This window comes from Vitis riparia, chromosome 6 (assembly GCF_004353265.1).
Source record: "Vitis riparia cultivar Riparia Gloire de Montpellier isolate 1030 chromosome 6, EGFV_Vit.rip_1.0, whole genome shotgun sequence".
Classification (NCBI taxonomy): domain Eukaryota; kingdom Viridiplantae; phylum Streptophyta; class Magnoliopsida; order Vitales; family Vitaceae; genus Vitis; species Vitis riparia.
The window spans coordinates 3,499,853-3,516,002 of record NC_048436.1 but is presented as its reverse complement, the minus strand read 5'-3'; the positions used below and the strand labels follow the sequence as shown (position 1 = coordinate 3,516,002).

Below are 16,150 nucleotides of genomic sequence, written 5' to 3'. Positions count from 1 at the left end.
AAAATGCTCCCAATACCTAACATCTCCTCTAGCATTCCTCTCATTTTTAGAAACTTAAATCCGGTGAAACCCTAATCTCTCAATTTCTCAAAAATTCTTGAAATCCTAGGAATCCCTAACCTCTCTTTTTCTTTCTCTCATTATTCAAAACCTAAAATCCGTGCCTTTATATTTGTTCATTCTCCTGCTTATTCAAAATTACAAGAGGTTCACTTATTTAAAGAGCAGAAAAAAGAATAAGATATGTCAAACAAATCTTATAAATGACATTGGCCTCACACTTTCTTGGGAATTTGATGCACACTTTCTTGGAATTTGAAGCATTTTTATTTGGATTCTAATAGGTACTATTCCACAACATTTGTTCAAATTGATGAATGGTAGTTTTTCATTCATACTTTCATTGTTCATGTACAGAGTATATATAGAGGGTAATCACCATTCTAAGAATGGGAAAGAATGATACAAGGAAAGAATGATATAAGGAAATAACAACTAATATCCTAATATCTCAACTTTCCTAATATCTCAATATTCTTAATATCTCAATATTCCTAGTATCTCAATATTCATAATATATCAATATTCATAATATCTCAACTTTCCTAATATCTAAATATTTCTAATATCTCAACACTAAATGATATAAGGAAATAATGATATAAGGAAAGCATTCCTAATATCTCAACACTCCCCCTCAAGTTGGTGCATAGATGTCACACATGCCCAACTTGTCTAAAAATTTTGAGAACACTTGACTTGAGACAGCTTTGGTAAGGATATCGGCTAACCAATCTTGCTTTCCACCTTGGATCAACTAAGGCTTCCTGCACACTGTTAGGAATAATTGCAGTAGATAATTGATTTACAAATGACTTATTTGATTCAGACAAACGATGGTTAGACACATAGTTGCTCATGGGATATTTGACTTTGGTAGACAAATCAGGTTCATATGTGGGTTTAGGAATACCTCTATTATGACGATGTGGTAACCGTTTCATGAATGGATCGGGTGGATCGGGTTCCAAATTAAGAACACCCTCAACAGACGACGATTGGTTTGGTATTTCAGTGAAGACATCTTCGGACCCAAATTGTTGACCTCTCATATCCAACTCACCCACTTCCTGGTTCACTAGTTCAGATTGTCCAGATTCATCTTCCTTAGAGATATGATAATCATAATCAAGAGTCTGAATTTCCTTATGGTACTCCTCCTGAAGTTCAGACTCAGATGAAAAATACATCGAATTTTCATGAAACACCACATCCATTGTAATATACATTTGTCGAGTTAGAGGATGGTAACATCGATATCCCTTTTTGTGCAATGCATATCCAACAAACACACATTGCAATGCATGGGAAGTTAACTTAGTGCGTTGGTGCTTGTGTAGATGCACAAATGCCACGCAACCAAAAACACGAGGAGGTAGATTTGGGACGGTTGGGGCAACTACGGCATTAGTAAGAGCTTGGAGAGGTGTTTGAAAGTTAATTGAGCTAGAAGGTACCCGATTGATCAAGTATACGGCAGATGTGATTGCTTCTCCCCAATAAGATATCGGTGTTTTTGCTGCTATCAAGGAAGCACGAACAACCTCTAACAAGTGCCGATTTTTTCGTTCAGCGACTCCATTTTGCTGGGGTGTATTGGAACAAGTAGTTTGATGAATGATGCCATGTCCTTCCATATACTTTTGAAGATCAGAACTTTGATATTCTCCACCATTATCACTACGCAGAACCCGAATCTTTGCATTGTACTGAGTTTCAATCATTTTATGAAATTTTTGAAACAACAAGTTCACTTCATCTTTGGTCTTCATCAAGCATAACCATGTCATTCTGGTACAATCATCAATAAAAGTAACAAACCAACGCGAACCACTCAAAGTTGGGACTTTGGATGGGCCCCAAACATCAAAATGTATAACCATAAAAGGAGACGGACTTTTATTCAAAATTAATGGAAAGGAAGCACGATGGCTTTTAGCCAATTCACAAATATCACAACGGAAACCAGAAATATCACTCTTTGCAAACAAACTAGGAAATAATTTTTTTAAATAACCAAATGAAGCATGTCCCAGACGTCGATGCCACAACCAAATTTCAGACTTTTTCTTCTCCCCCTCAGATCCATCTGTCATCAAGGCTTGTCGCAACTTATTTGAATCCTTTGACTGCAAGTCCAAATAATAGAGTTTTCCCCGCTTAATACCAAAACCAATCGTCTGTCTTGTTTGGATGTCCTTAAAAACATAAAATTCAGGCCAAAAAATGACAATACAAGATAAGGCTGCAGTGATTTGAGAAACTGACAAAAGATTGTAATTTAAGGATGGAACAACTAAAATAGAATCCAAATTCAAAGTATCAGTAAGAGTTAAGGATCCTTCCCCAATGACTGGGGTTGTGTTGCCATTGGCTGTGGAAACAAATTTTTGTGAGGAAGGTCTAACAGGTGAGACCTGTCTAGAATCAAAAGTCATATGATCTGTAGCACCAGAATCAATTATCCATGCATTATTAATAACAGGTGTAGAAATATTTAAAAACTTACCACCATAATCTGTAGCGGCTATCAATGCAGAGGCTTTCTCATCAACATTAGCCTCTGTTTTTATTTCGGCAATAGCTGTAGTCGAGGTTTTCTTGGAATCCTTCTTCCGTTGATCATGATTGTGATCCCACCAATCTGGATATCCCACAATTTCAAAGCAACGACTCTTGGTATGACCAGTCTTATTGCAGTGAGTGCATTTGAAGGTTGACTTATCAATATTAGGGTCTGTCTTAGGATGGTTGGTCTTGGATTGGTCCTGCCAATTTCGGGTTAATTGTTGTCGGACTACCATGGCTGAGGTGTCAGGGTTGTCAGATTCTGCTTTCATACTAGCATGACGTACTGCCTCTCGTCGAATCAGTGCATAGCATTCTTCCAAATCGGGAAGAGAATCTTTGCGTAGAATCTCTCCTCGAACTTGCTCAAAGTCACCACCCAATCCAGCAAGAAAGATGTGCACCCGTTGTCGTTCAATGGATTTCCGGTATGCTGCAATGTCTTCAGGGTCTTTCATGACTACCTTATCTCGATGATCCAATTCGCAAAAAAGTTCAGTTAACTCTCCATAATATTCAGAAAGAGACCCGCCGTTTTGTTTGGCAGTGAAGGCTTTTTGATTCAAAGTGAAAACTTGTAATTCATCACTTCCATCATAGAAGGCCTTTGATAATGCACTCCAAATTTCTTGAGCGGTGGGTAAGCGTAAGTAACGCTTCATAATTTCTGGACTCATGGACATTAACAACCATCTCTTCACCTTTTGATTCTCTGCATACCATTTTTCATATCCATCTTCTGACTCTTTTGGTAGATTTGTCTTACCTCGGATGTAGGAAAGTTTTTCTCGTTCGGCAATATGCATCTCCACGAGTTGTGACCAAACGTCATAGTTTGATTCAGTCAAAATAATTCCTGGATTGAAAATACCTTCAGATTGAAAAACAATAGTACTTTTTTCACTCATTTTTTTTTCTCTCGCAAAGGAGGGGCAATTGTTGGTCTTACGACAAAATATCCAGGATTTCAGTTCCCTGGCTCTGATACCATGTTCAAATTGATGAATGGTAGTTTTTCATTCATACTTTCATTGTTCATGTACAGAGTATATATAGAGGGTAATCACCATTCTAAGAATGGGAAAGAATGATACAAGGAAAGAATGATATAAGGAAATAACAACTAATATCCTAATATCTCAACTTTCCTAATATCTCAATATTCTTAATATCTCAATATTCCTAGTATCTCAATATTCATAATATATCAATATTCATAATATCTCAACTTTCCTAATATCTAAATATTTCTAATATCTCAACACTAAATGATATAAGGAAATAATGATATAAGGAAAGCATTCCTAATATCTCAACAACATTTTCATTGTCTCACTAATAACGTAGGGTACTCAGAAAAAAATGTGTATTCATGTACTGATATAAAAACATCGACAAAATGGGAAATTAACTTTTTTCATTTCAAGTTAACAAATCCACTCCCAAAAATATTTGGGCATTTATGTAATTTTGACTAATGTGTTTTTTAATACTAAAGATGTCCTCTCTTTTGCCACCTAAGTCTTCGGCTAAGCTTGGCATGTGAAAAAAAAAATTAATTTTTTTTTTTTCATTTTGTTCTTCATTGAACATTGAAACCCAAAGTAAAAAAATCTTCATTTGCTTTTTTCTTTCTTGAAACCTAAGATCCATGAAACCTTAACTTCTCCACCCTCTCCAAAATTCAAAATGCTCCCGATACCTAACTTCTCATCTAGTTTTCCTCTCATTTTCAAAAACTTAAATCCAATGAAACCCTAACCTCTCCATTTCCCAAAAATTCTTGAAATTCTAAGAATCCCCCTAACCTTTCTTTTCTTTCTCTCATTATTCAAAACCTAAAATTCGTGCCATTATTTTTGTTCATTCTCCTGCTTATTCAAAATTACAAGAGGTTCACTCGTTTAAAGTGCAAAAAAAAGAATAAGATATGTGAAACAAATCTTATAAATGATGTTGGTCCCACACTCTCTTAGAATTTGAAGCATTTTTATTTTGATTCTAATACGTACTATTCCAAAGCATTTTCATAGTCTCACTAATAATTTAGGGAAAAGTTATCAGTTCGTAGTTTGACGATCTATATTGATTCGCAATTCAATAGTTAAATCGATGATCACATCAAGATCGAACAAATGACATCATAAATATATTATTTATATATTATATAAAATTATATAAGACCCTAAAGCGGTGCATTCAATCAAGTAAAATAATTATCATTTTCTCATATTCAATGGATTGTTTAAGGTTGATGGACTTGCCATGATATTTTACACTTAGATTTTTAAGTAGTTTTTCCACGTTACATCATGTGTCGATTTTACACATTTTAACCAAGTTTTTGGAGCAAAAAGTAAATTTTTGGCCCAAAGTTCAGCCCGAGTCCGTCCAAAAATTTTGGGCCAAAGCCCAGCGTATCATTGAGCAAGTCTTGGACTGATCTTCTAAGCCCAATATTGGCCATGAATTGGCCCAAACCTCGCCCGTGACTGGCTCAAAGGCTGCCAGGCTCGAGCTCGGCCAGCCCGGGCATTTTACATGAAGTCTGACCATGATCAAATTACTTTAATAATCCTAGCTACTGAAAGCCCATCTTTGTATTGTAGTTTCTTGGCTGCTCCAGAGAGGGAAGAATTCGTTGATCACTAGGTTCATCACTCATCGTGAAGCAATGTAGATAACAATTTGAATACTTGAACATCATCAATGATAGTTTTATACATTGATATGTAAGCGAGGAAATTATTGTTAAATGATGGGCCTTGAAAATTATTAGACTTCATTCTCCTGGGTGTGCGGCTTTATTTATCGTTTGGTTTATGATCTACTTGATCCCTGGAAACCTCAGTTTGAAAACTTTTTTGCTCATCTTCTGTTTTGGTTCTTAATATAAATCAAATATTTTGCTTCATCAATCCTCATCTCCAGGCTATAAGCCTTGTTAAAATTCCCAGTAGATGCCTGAGGGCCTGCTGGTAAAATTTCTAGTTTCAAGCAAGAGTTCCCACAGAAACCTTCATTTACCAAACCATAAAAAAAAAGGAAACCGGCATGAACAAAAGCACTTTGTATTTAAGTCAATATTCATAAATTAGAAAGAATATGACATAGACACCAAATTCTCCAGCTTCCTATTTTGGTGTCTTCTCTTTTGTGGTTTTAGATCGCTAATCTTAGCTATTACATCAAGTCTCACAGATACAGAATGGAATGCCCAGTTTGTGGTAAACACACTGAAAATATTTCAATTCTCATGAGATTCAACAGAGAAAGAAAATAACAAACAAAGAATACAACAATCTAAATTATGTAATTCTTTCTTATCTCACTTGCATATATGAATACTATACACAATTCTCACTGGATGAAATACAAGTACATGGAAAATGTTTGATCCAAACAGTAGTTTCTATTCGATTTCAGCATGGACATAATCAACGAAAACAAAATTCTTTTGGAGCTCATGCAAAGCATAAGCCAATGCAGAACTTAGAAGTGCCAGCCCGGCCAAGATGACCCGAATCCACATCTCTGAAGGGATCCCAGTGGTTGCACAGAAAACAACAGCGACACCAATGAACAACTTCTGCATTGTCTGGAAGGTTGTATAAGCTCCTTTACAGGATGAACAGTTAAGAGTGTGCTGCTCAAATCTATCCAACATCTACAATATCAAATGAAATAAAAAATAAAAAAATCAAATCCATTGCATCAACTCAACACAAAACAGTAGTGCAGGCTTTAGAAGCCACATGAAAATGAAACCATTTCATTTAATTAAAAACTTTAATGAAGATCTCAAGTAATTAACCTTTTTTCTTTTCCTTCATGGATTTGAATTTTTGCACTGAAATGCTTTGAAAATTGAAAGTCACTATTTATTCTAGTGGGAAGATAGTAGCAATGCTCATAAAAGGGTAACTTTCTGCCAAACCTGGCGTTTTGATAAGACTGTTGATGGCAAAGGTCCTTGATTTGAGATGCCAAACCAGTCAGGTTGGCTGTTCCCATGCCGCCTCAGCCAATTTCGAAATGCCAAGACGAAGCGATCGGATTGTGTAGGTGTAAATGTGATCTGTGTGTACTGCTCATTGACATCTGCAGAACCCTCCTTTGACTTTGAAAGGAATATCTTCTCTTGACCCTGAAGGACAATCATGTCTCCATCATATACCTTATTTGAAGTCCAGTGCTCATGCCATCTAGGAACCACCTGCCACAGCCACAAATCAAATATGAGGGAAATTCACTGATGTCCAATGATATAAACAGTAAAGAAAGTTATGACATAATTTTTAAGAAGTCTTGAGGGCAAGATTAGCCAGACTTCAGTTTCAAGCAGATGGCAACTGTTCAGTGTTTCAAGATAAGAAGAGAATGACAAATTTCCAGAAACATGAAGGAATGACGGAAAGTAGGTGATGATCTCCGTTTGATGGAAGGTAGAATACTCCTTCCAATCAATGATTGGCAAGTCAAACACTGCTGTTGGACTTTTGTTGGACACTCAGCCAATCAATGACAAATCAGAGGTGGGTCTGAAAGTAGATTTTATCACTTTACCAAAGAATTAGAGTTCATCTATCCATAATGAACCAAACCACTCATTGTTCTCCTATTATTTTTCCTAGAAGCACTTTCCTCTTACCCATCATATGTCGGGTTGGTTCAACTTCAGATTATTTTGTTTTCTTTATCAGGTGCCAAGCCATTTCAATAAGTGAAGTATCAAAATGTTCAAACAACAGCTCTTAGATTAACTGAGTTTCTTCAAAATCGGTCTCACATCAGACAAACATCAAAATCTGAAAATTAAATATATACCATATACTTCAGTGAAGAAGTGGAGTGTTATGCTGCTATATATCTGTTCTTTATTTGAAAATAACCCAAGTAGTTCAGATTTGGAAAGTATCTTTCTTAAGAGATGCATTGATCAGGAAAAGGCTATGCTACAAATTTGGTACCATCCTGAACTTTCAATCCGGGCCATTCAAGTGTATGGTAAAATCTGGGTTGTTGAATGAGGGCACAACATATGCGATCTAAGTAAAAAAAAAAAAAAGGGACCAAGATACAAAGCAATGAAACTAAGGTTCAAAGTAATGAGATCAAGGTACAGAGCTAATGAGACCACACACAAGGTACAAACTAATGCACGCCTGACACCTGCTGATTGGTGGTAACTTCTGGTATGGTAATGAAAAGGCATACAGTAAAACATGAGATGTAAATTAGAAGAAGATAATTTGATTTGCATTATTAGTTGCAATGCAATGGGAAATTAGAAGATGGCCAATGATATGGGAACTGCATAGTGTGGCCAAATTGCAAATTTTAATCATGGTCCTGCAAATAAAGGACTTAGGTAAAGCCCCTTTCACTATTCCTAGTTATGGTATTAGTTTGATCTTTAGCTCTGGAGTTATCATACATTGGGTTACCTTCAATATTTTACTGTTCAGAACCAGACCAATAGATCTTAATCTGAGAAATGCTACCATTCTAGTAATTGATATACATCCAAGATTTTATATTAATGGCATGAGGTTATTAGAGACTTGGAGTTGATGTCCAACACCACGACCCCTCTCCCTCTATCTTGAATAAAAGTCATTACCAAAATTACCTTATTGGTAAGAAGGGAAAAGACTATTGTAATTTGACATACAAGAAGCTCATCTAGATTCCTTTCTGAAAACTCTAAATATATCTGGGATTGAAAATGTATGAGAAGTTCATCTAAAAGAGTTCGTTCTTACCTGCCACCAAGCAGGCCCTGGCATAGAGAACTGGAAAAAGTTTCGAGCACTACAAACAATCGAACGAGTTTTCCCAGGTGCCATTGGTACATTGAAGGAACAAATCCATATCTTCCACTTCTGCTCACCAACTATGGGAAGCTTTGTATCTATCTCTATTCTGGAAAATGACATAAAAATAGAATAAACTTCAGAATGTGTTGTTAGTTGTTACCTAACGCTAAAATGCAAAGGTGAAGAAACTTTATTTGTTTATAGAAAAGCTACAATGCATGATGAAAAATTGCAGTCATGTTTGAATCTGTGCTCAAAGAACAGTTTTCCACTCTCAAAATTGGAGAAAAAAAAAAGTTGCAGAGAGCTATTTACTGGGATTAATTAGCTGTTCGAGACACACATATGGCTTAAAAGAAGCATGTTCCTAAACATTCTAGCTGTTTTCCTAGATTAACAATTGTAAAAGCCTTCCCTGAAAACAGATCCAACAACTATCTACAACCAGTCAATGCCTAGAGAAAAATCCTTCCATCCTTAAGACAACATTAAAAGAATTTAGACATTCTAACTGCAATAAGACAAGAAATGTCATTAGCTTTAAATAAAGGTATCAGAGAGAGTTTAGTCCTTTGGATGGACATCTTGTTGACTAATGCATAAGGGACATACTTCAGGCCAGAGAGAGAGAACCTGATACTTTGAAACATAAGTAACCTTGAGGCAATAACCATGAGCCTCTTGTCAAAGAGATTCTTATGCCTTGCATCCTTCCAAAACAATGGTTATAATGATGCTTAAAACTTATTGAATGATGACCAGAATCAACTCAAGAATCCCAAATCAATCAAAAACAATAATCATAGCTACAAATTGATTAGTATCATCTAGTCATTAGAACAGGATCTGCAAGCTGGGTGCAAGTCAAGTCTTTGGTGTTTTGCATGTGGACTGTTTATATGGGAGTGGTCAACTTACTTATTCATATAATAACAAGGTGCAACAAATTTGGCACTGATTCGTGGGTTCCCATCATTTGCTCCAGCAAATCCCCCAGGGCCACTATACTCCAACTTAAATGGCAAAGGCTTGGCTCTATCTCTTCTCCCTGTAACCTGTGAGTGATTCTTCTTAGTAAGCAGCCTGGAAAACCTATCCATTATATCATAGCTAAAGTGCCAAATAAGAAATAATCAAAGGGAGTCCTATAAAATATAGCATTCTGAAAGCAAGTGCCCTGAAATCAATTCCTCGTCCTACAATGTGTATTAAGAATTATAATGATAACATCTGCTACATGAACACCAGTGTCCTCCAATAAACATCCCCACCCCATCCCCCACAAAAAGTTACCAAATGATCGAGAAGCAGAGGATAATGCAGTCTAAGAGGAAGAGGCACGTCATATATAGAATTAACACTTTACTTCGAGTAATGCACATCAGAAATTCACAAGTAGGGAACATCAGATTACTTCTCATCTCAAAGAACAAATTTGTTCAAATTCAGCTAGAAAGAGAATAAAGAGTAAAAGCCACACCAGGCAGAGGTACAACAATTTGCTTTAGAAGACTTTTTATTGTCATATTTAGGGCAAGGAGAACCTCAACCATAGTAAACCCTCTACTCTCAGCTGCACATTTCTAATTGTTTCACAAAGTTGACACTAAGACAAAAGATGGTTGCCAAATTTTACTTCCAATTTCCAGGTTCAAAGTGCTCCAACTTTCCATTAATGATTTCTAGGTAATCTAAAAACAGTAAATAATCTATGAATACAACTTCTGTAAGTATCACCTTGGTATTGTGGTTCGGTCTTACAATGTAGATTGTGACTTTTTTTCCCTTTAAGAAACCCCAAAGTAATTTTAACCCAACCAACGTTATGGCAAGTAGAGAAATTTGTTAAATAAAGGGCATCTCTTAAATATTGAGAACAGTTCCAGCATATATTATTATACTATAAGAAAAAATTAAGTGCATTTAATTGGAAGGGCCTCACCCAATTGAAAGGCCACCTGGCAAAGATGAACAAACAACAATTTAGTCATCGATCAATATCCTTATATTCAAATATTTACTTTGTGATGTGCAAAATCAATGTGGGAAGGATCGGACACATTCTCCATCAGCGTATCATAGCCATAAAACAGATCTCGCTGAATTGTCACAGTTGAGAACTCGGGATTCTCGAACTCATCAGGCAGCCTAAAGAATTCAATAAAAACATCTCATTAAAATAATCATAAGACAATTAATTTTCTAATCAAATAAGGTTTGAATAATTGACCATCATCTGCATTGACTAATTTATGTTATAAATTATAAACTAAAAAAAAAAAGATACAGAGATAATCAAGTACATTGGAGGCTTAGTTGCAGAAGCTCTTTCCCAACCGTTCTCATCCGGCCAAACAAAGAGCAGACCCTGAGAAACCATTGTAGGAAGCCTTGTTGCGCAGGCCCTTGGAGACCCAACAGCACGAGCTTCAGGTCCTTCAGGCAAGGCCTGGGGAATCCGTTTGCAAGATCCACACTTGTCAAAGGACCATCCATGGTAAGAACATTGCAAGTAACCATTTTCATCAATTCTTCCCTCCTACAAAAGAAAAGAATCATCAAAATCAGGGTCTCTTAGATTATTCTACTATTTGGGTGTCAAGTGAAGCATATAGTTCCACTTAAAGTGAGGTCATTCAAGTCGTACAGCATGGTTGAGCAGAAAATATTATGACCAGATTGGTTGTTGGGAAAACAAAGGAAAATGAGAAGAAATCAAACTTGTTCATCCTTTACAGAATGAGAAAGCGAAAGCTTCCATTCAGCTGAGGAAGCAACCCAAAAAGTAGGAATCCCGAGTTCCTCTGTACTTCCCAGCAACCAACCAACCAGCAGGTTAAGTCCAAAAATTCCATTATATTTTCTTGCCCCCATTTCCTGGAAAACAAAAGAGAGCAAAACTTCAATTGAAGAAAATTACAGATAATGGGGCGAGGCGGTGCGGGCACTTGTCATCAAAGGCAACCCATTCAGCAGTAGATTTATCCTTCCAGAGAACGATATCTCGGCCAAGAAGCTGAAACGGGGTCGGGCGATTAGTGTCCAGGTCCTCAATTAGCGACACTGGATACCAGTGATCTCTCCACAAGAACTTGGAAGACGACGACGACCTCTCATCATCAACCGCAACAACTTCATCCTCACGTTCTTCATTGGATTGATCTGAGGTCACAGGCTGGGTGGGAGGAGCAGCCACCCTCAAGGGAGAGAAAGTCAGTGATCTGGTTGTTCTGAAGGAAGGGTTCGTTGGTTTGGAGGGATGAGAGGAGAGGGAGCAGGTGGTGGAATTGGGAAAGAGGCCAGGGTGTGCAGCTGTAGTAGCACAACCGTAGAGAAGGAAAGCCATTTTCCAGCTCTGTGAGATGGAGGAGTGGCTTCAGATTTTTAGAGAAACCGTTTGCGTACAAGTCTGGAATTCTTGTGGAGCCGTTATTTACAGTGAGAAGGAGACAGAACAGCGAGTCGACTCAATTGAGTTGCGGCGTGTGTAAAAAGAGTGGGATTTTTACCGGCATGATCGGAACTGTTTGCTACTTTTCTTAGGAATTCATTGGACCACGTGGCGCAAAGATAACCATTTATTACCTTCTTCACTCATTATATTTGAACTTTCCAGAAATTTCTTTTCATTGTAAATTACAAAAAATTGCAGATACACATATGACTTAATTAACTTCCTTGATTTTACATTTTACATTTCGAGAATTGGTTCATAGAAAGATTGTGTTTAGTTTCTCACAGTTATTAGGATTTTTTTTTTTTTAAAAGACATTAGGAAAAAAAATAAAATTCAAATGAGTATGAGTCGATCAAAACAATATTTAATCAAAATACTTATTCAAATGGTGATGATAATTGATGATCTAAATCAATCCATTTCAGTGTTACTGGTAATGGGAGTGAAAAGGGTTTTGGCAACGGGAGTTTAACACGTAACATTTGAAAGGGAATTGAAGAAGTTTTAAGCGGGGAGGGTCTAAAAACTTCAAGAACCATCACTGATTGCTTCTCCCATCAAGCTATTGATGGAACAAATGGACAAAAAAATCTCCAACCTAGCATTTTCGCAATGGAAGGTGAGGGCAGCTGTGGAAGCAAAAGCCAACAAGGTCAAATTGGCTTATTCGCCTCTACTGTGAGAATTGGGGCACCCTTTTTCTCCTTCTGGTAGGTTTGGCCACCAGCTTTCCATGTCCCATTCTCATGACATGCCGTGGGAATCCGGAACAAGCAGCTTCTTCTTTGGCACCGTTTCCAACTTGGCCATGGGGTGTGCTATTATTTCTTTTGATGACTCATCTCACAGCTTCATGCTGAGCCCTCTCTGGAGCAGCTGAAAGCCAGCTTCAATGGGTGTACCTTTATTTCATTCACCAAATCTCAAGAGAATAACATATGGTGTGTACCTTTAGTGAAACTGATACAAAAGAAACAGTGACATTAATAGCAACCATCGATGCTACCTTAAACCAGTCTCATCCAAAGGAATATCTTTTCACAAAATAAAACTACTTCTTTCGGTAATCCCGGTGATCAGGTCCAATATCATGCGAACCAGTGTTTAAGTAAGGCCCTCGAATTATTGCCTGGGGCGGCAGTGGTTTTGATGAATCAATCACCGGCTTGCTCTTCAAGGCCCTGGATCATGCAAACCATCTTTACTTCAACTTCCACAAAGGCAGTGGAATGAGAATTTCAAAAACAATAAACTAGTTAAAATGAAGTATGCTTACACCAAGTAGTAGGGAAATGCCAAGCCTGCAGCTGCAAAAGCTAGTAAGCCTGTCGCAAGAATAACATTCCTTGATCGGGACACAGACATTGCCAATGAAGGCTAACAAGTGATCCTAAAAGACATGAATAAAAAACTTCAGTCTAACAACTGATCCTAAAAGACATGAACAATATATTTATTATTTTTTGTATATAGAATAACAACATAATATAAAAAAATTTATTTATAAATTTTGAATATTGTTAAGTGAAAGAGAAATTTCATATTTTTTTTAAAATAGAAAATATTGGATTGCAATATAATTTTTATTTTAAACATTGAAAATATATATATATTACATTTTATTTTTTTTATTCATTTTACAAACTAAATATAGGTCTGGCATAACATATATTATTAGCTATACTACCTTAAGATATCATGTACATTGTATTTAATATCCAAGGATATTATATTCTATTGAAATTATATTGTAAGATATGTATTTCTTATTCAACGGGATATGGTATTTTAGGATATATATATATATATATATATATATATATATATATATCTTTTCCTATCCTATCCCCCAAACCAAATGTGGCCTAAATGTACACGTAATCAATTATTTCCACATAGACTGGCAATTTATTCAGTTTAGGTACCACATTGTAAAGAAAGGATGATTAAACACTTCCATTGATGGTGCCTAAAAAATCACACAAAATTTCCTTAACAGTCATAATGAACTTCAAAAACTTTTTTTGGACTCTCCAGTCCAAAGCAGAAGGAATCTTAAAAGAAACAAAGCTAGGCCTTGTACACCAAAATATATAAGGAAAAATATATAATCTACTAATGAAGTATGGTTCACAGTATCCTCTTTCTTTCCCAAGGCCTGTAATAGTCTGCTTAGATACCTTATAAAGGAAAGTGCAACAATTAAGTCAAGAAAAATTTAGCTTCATGAAGACAAGAAAAATTAAACTCTCTCTCTCACTTGTGGACCCTAGAGAACAGAGGTGGAGGGTTTTTTCTTCTAACCACCACAAAAACTCATAGCACTTAATCCCTCTAGTTTGATGACACGAAAAATGAAAAAGACCAAGATGGGAAAGACTAAGGCCAGTTCAGAATTGGATGAAATCAATAAAATCAACGAATTGCTTTTAAGTAAAAATGGTTAGATGCCAATAAGTAGGGCGTTTTTCCTGCTTAGACCAGGTGTTTGTTCAGCTAATAGCATTGACTGAATGCACATCACCTTAATATATAATTGCAATTCATAACTATGCATTGCCAAGTGGAAGTGCCATGCATCTGTATGGCACATAAACCCCTATACTGATTAGGAAATTAACATAATAAAATCATCATGTTGAGATGAGGAGGACTTGAGATAAAATCAAAACAATGGAATTCAAACAAAACTTTTCATTTTTTTTATTTTATTTTTTTATATATATAAGAATGGAATTCAAACAAAACTTAGCAAATGGTCCAACCAATTGCGTGTGTTAACACATATTTTCCTTTTTGATAGGCAAAGAGAATATTATGAAAAGCACTAAAAGAAAAAAGGGGTTACCCTGTACAACATGTGCTATCACATAAGTACCTACAGAAAATCTCTTGGATGGTAAACCTTTTTCTTTACTAGACATTACCTAGGATAGCAATCAACTTTGAGATCATTTGTATAACCAATTCAAGTTAATGGAAAATATTAAAAGATGGCTACAAGGCAGGAAATGCTTCATAGTAAAAGTAGAATATTGGGCACTGCACATGCGATATATTCAAAAAATGAATTTTGCCCAACTTTGGATGCAAGGATGGATGGACTTCCACGCATGAAATATATATAACACAAGAAATAAAGCACTTTTGATAAGTAGGGGTGACACCAAAGTGACGATGGGATGTAGAGAACTCTCCTAAGAGAAATTTGCTGAGTGCCATAAAAATTGACGAATACATCAGCAACACAGAGTAAATTCGTTCAAATTAAAAGGCATTAAAAGAACAAGCCAAAGGTTAAACCGATCATCAGCAATGAAGCAAAACAGACATGCCAACCGATAATTCAACACAAGATAGTGACCCCCGGATGGATGATGGTGAAAAAGGATTTGTCTAGCTGAACCATCAACAGAATTTAAGGGTGTGTTCACTTACGTGCACAGTGCACTCAATCAGTGCTTGCTGACAGGAAACTTACAAAACTAGAACAAAGATAGAAATCTGTTAAAAAAAATCAGGAATCACATCTAGGAATCTTGAGCTTGTCATCAGAAAAACACTTCACAAATTCAAGAAAAGAAACATAGCCCATTTCCGGAATCTCTGTAAATAATAGAATACGTGATTAACTTCAATTTCTACAAACAATCGGTTCTCTGTGTTTGAGCGTGAGAGTGAAGCAAAACCCTAGTTCAGAAACAATGTTCCGATTTCATATAATCTGAGAAATAATGGAGTTGAATGCAAGAAGAAAATGAAATCACCTGTTAATGATATGAGCCGAATTCCTTCAAATTTCCACTCCCGCCGATTGCTTGGAGAGACAAAGAGACTCGACGAGTTCAGAGTAGAATCAGGGCGAATTTCATAAAGGAAGGGGTTTGTTCTTGTATACTGCCATGTACCATGAGACGAAGGGTAATATTGCCATATGATTTGTTATATGATTAATTCTGATCCGTTGATCGTGAATTACAATAAATTGAAGCTGTTTTTATGGGCATCGTGAGGATGACAACGGAACCCTATCTCGTTCATGTCCCATTTATTTATGCCTATTCCCCAAAAAAAAAAATTTGAATGCCCGTATATGTTTCAAAATTTTCATTTTTAAAAATTAAATTTTATTAAAAATAAATATAATTTATAAATAAAGAAATATTAAAAATATTTATAATTTATTTTTAAGAAAAATCATATATTATTTATGTTAAAAAAATAATAAAAAAAGTCAATTAAAATA

The 16,150-nt window shown here is 36.0% G+C and overlaps 2 protein-coding genes across 2 annotated transcripts; both read right to left on the bottom strand.

The window, feature by feature from the left end:
* Positions 1 to 5,908: 5,908 nt before the first annotated feature.
* LOC117916257 (pheophorbide a oxygenase, chloroplastic) lies at positions 5,909 to 12,085 on the bottom strand. The gene is made up of 7 exons (XM_034832208.1): positions 11,368 to 12,085; positions 10,751 to 10,986; positions 10,469 to 10,595; positions 9,366 to 9,502; positions 8,394 to 8,553; positions 6,566 to 6,844; positions 5,909 to 6,295 (listed from the first exon to the last, which is right to left on the bottom strand). The coding sequence occupies exons 1-7, from the start codon at positions 11,791 to 11,793 to the stop codon at positions 6,041 to 6,043; spliced, it is 1,620 nt and encodes a 539-aa protein (XP_034688099.1). The 5' UTR covers positions 11,794 to 12,085; the 3' UTR covers positions 5,909 to 6,040.
* Positions 12,086 to 12,772: 687 nt separating this feature from the next.
* LOC117916258 lies at positions 12,773 to 15,800 on the bottom strand. Its single transcript, XM_034832209.1, has 3 exons — positions 15,672 to 15,800; positions 13,181 to 13,294; positions 12,773 to 13,085 (listed from the first exon to the last, which is right to left on the bottom strand). The coding sequence occupies exons 2-3, from the start codon at positions 13,267 to 13,269 to the stop codon at positions 12,956 to 12,958; spliced, it is 219 nt and encodes a 72-aa protein (XP_034688100.1). The 5' UTR covers positions 13,270 to 13,294; positions 15,672 to 15,800; the 3' UTR covers positions 12,773 to 12,955.
* Positions 15,801 to 16,150: the final 350 nt, after the last annotated feature.

Coding starts and splice junctions, on each gene's coding strand:
- LOC117916257 (XM_034832208.1), bottom strand. CDS start 11,793: ATGGCTTTCCTTCTCTACGGTTGTGCTACTACAGCTGCACACCCTGGC. Junction 9,503..10,468: donor TTGATTTTGCACATCACAAA/GTAAATATTTGA, acceptor AATCACTCACAG/GTTACAGGGAGAAGAGATAG. Junction 8,554..9,365: donor CCTTGTTATTATATGAATAA/GTAAGTTGACCA, acceptor GTCATTTTCCAG/AATAGAGATAGATACAAAGC.
- LOC117916258 (XM_034832209.1), bottom strand. CDS start 13,269: ATGTCTGTGTCCCGATCAAGGAATGTTATTCTTGCGACAGGCTTACTA. Junction 13,086..13,180: donor GCATTTCCCTACTACTTGGT/GTAAGCATACTT, acceptor TGCATGATCCAG/GGCCTTGAAGAGCAAGCCGG.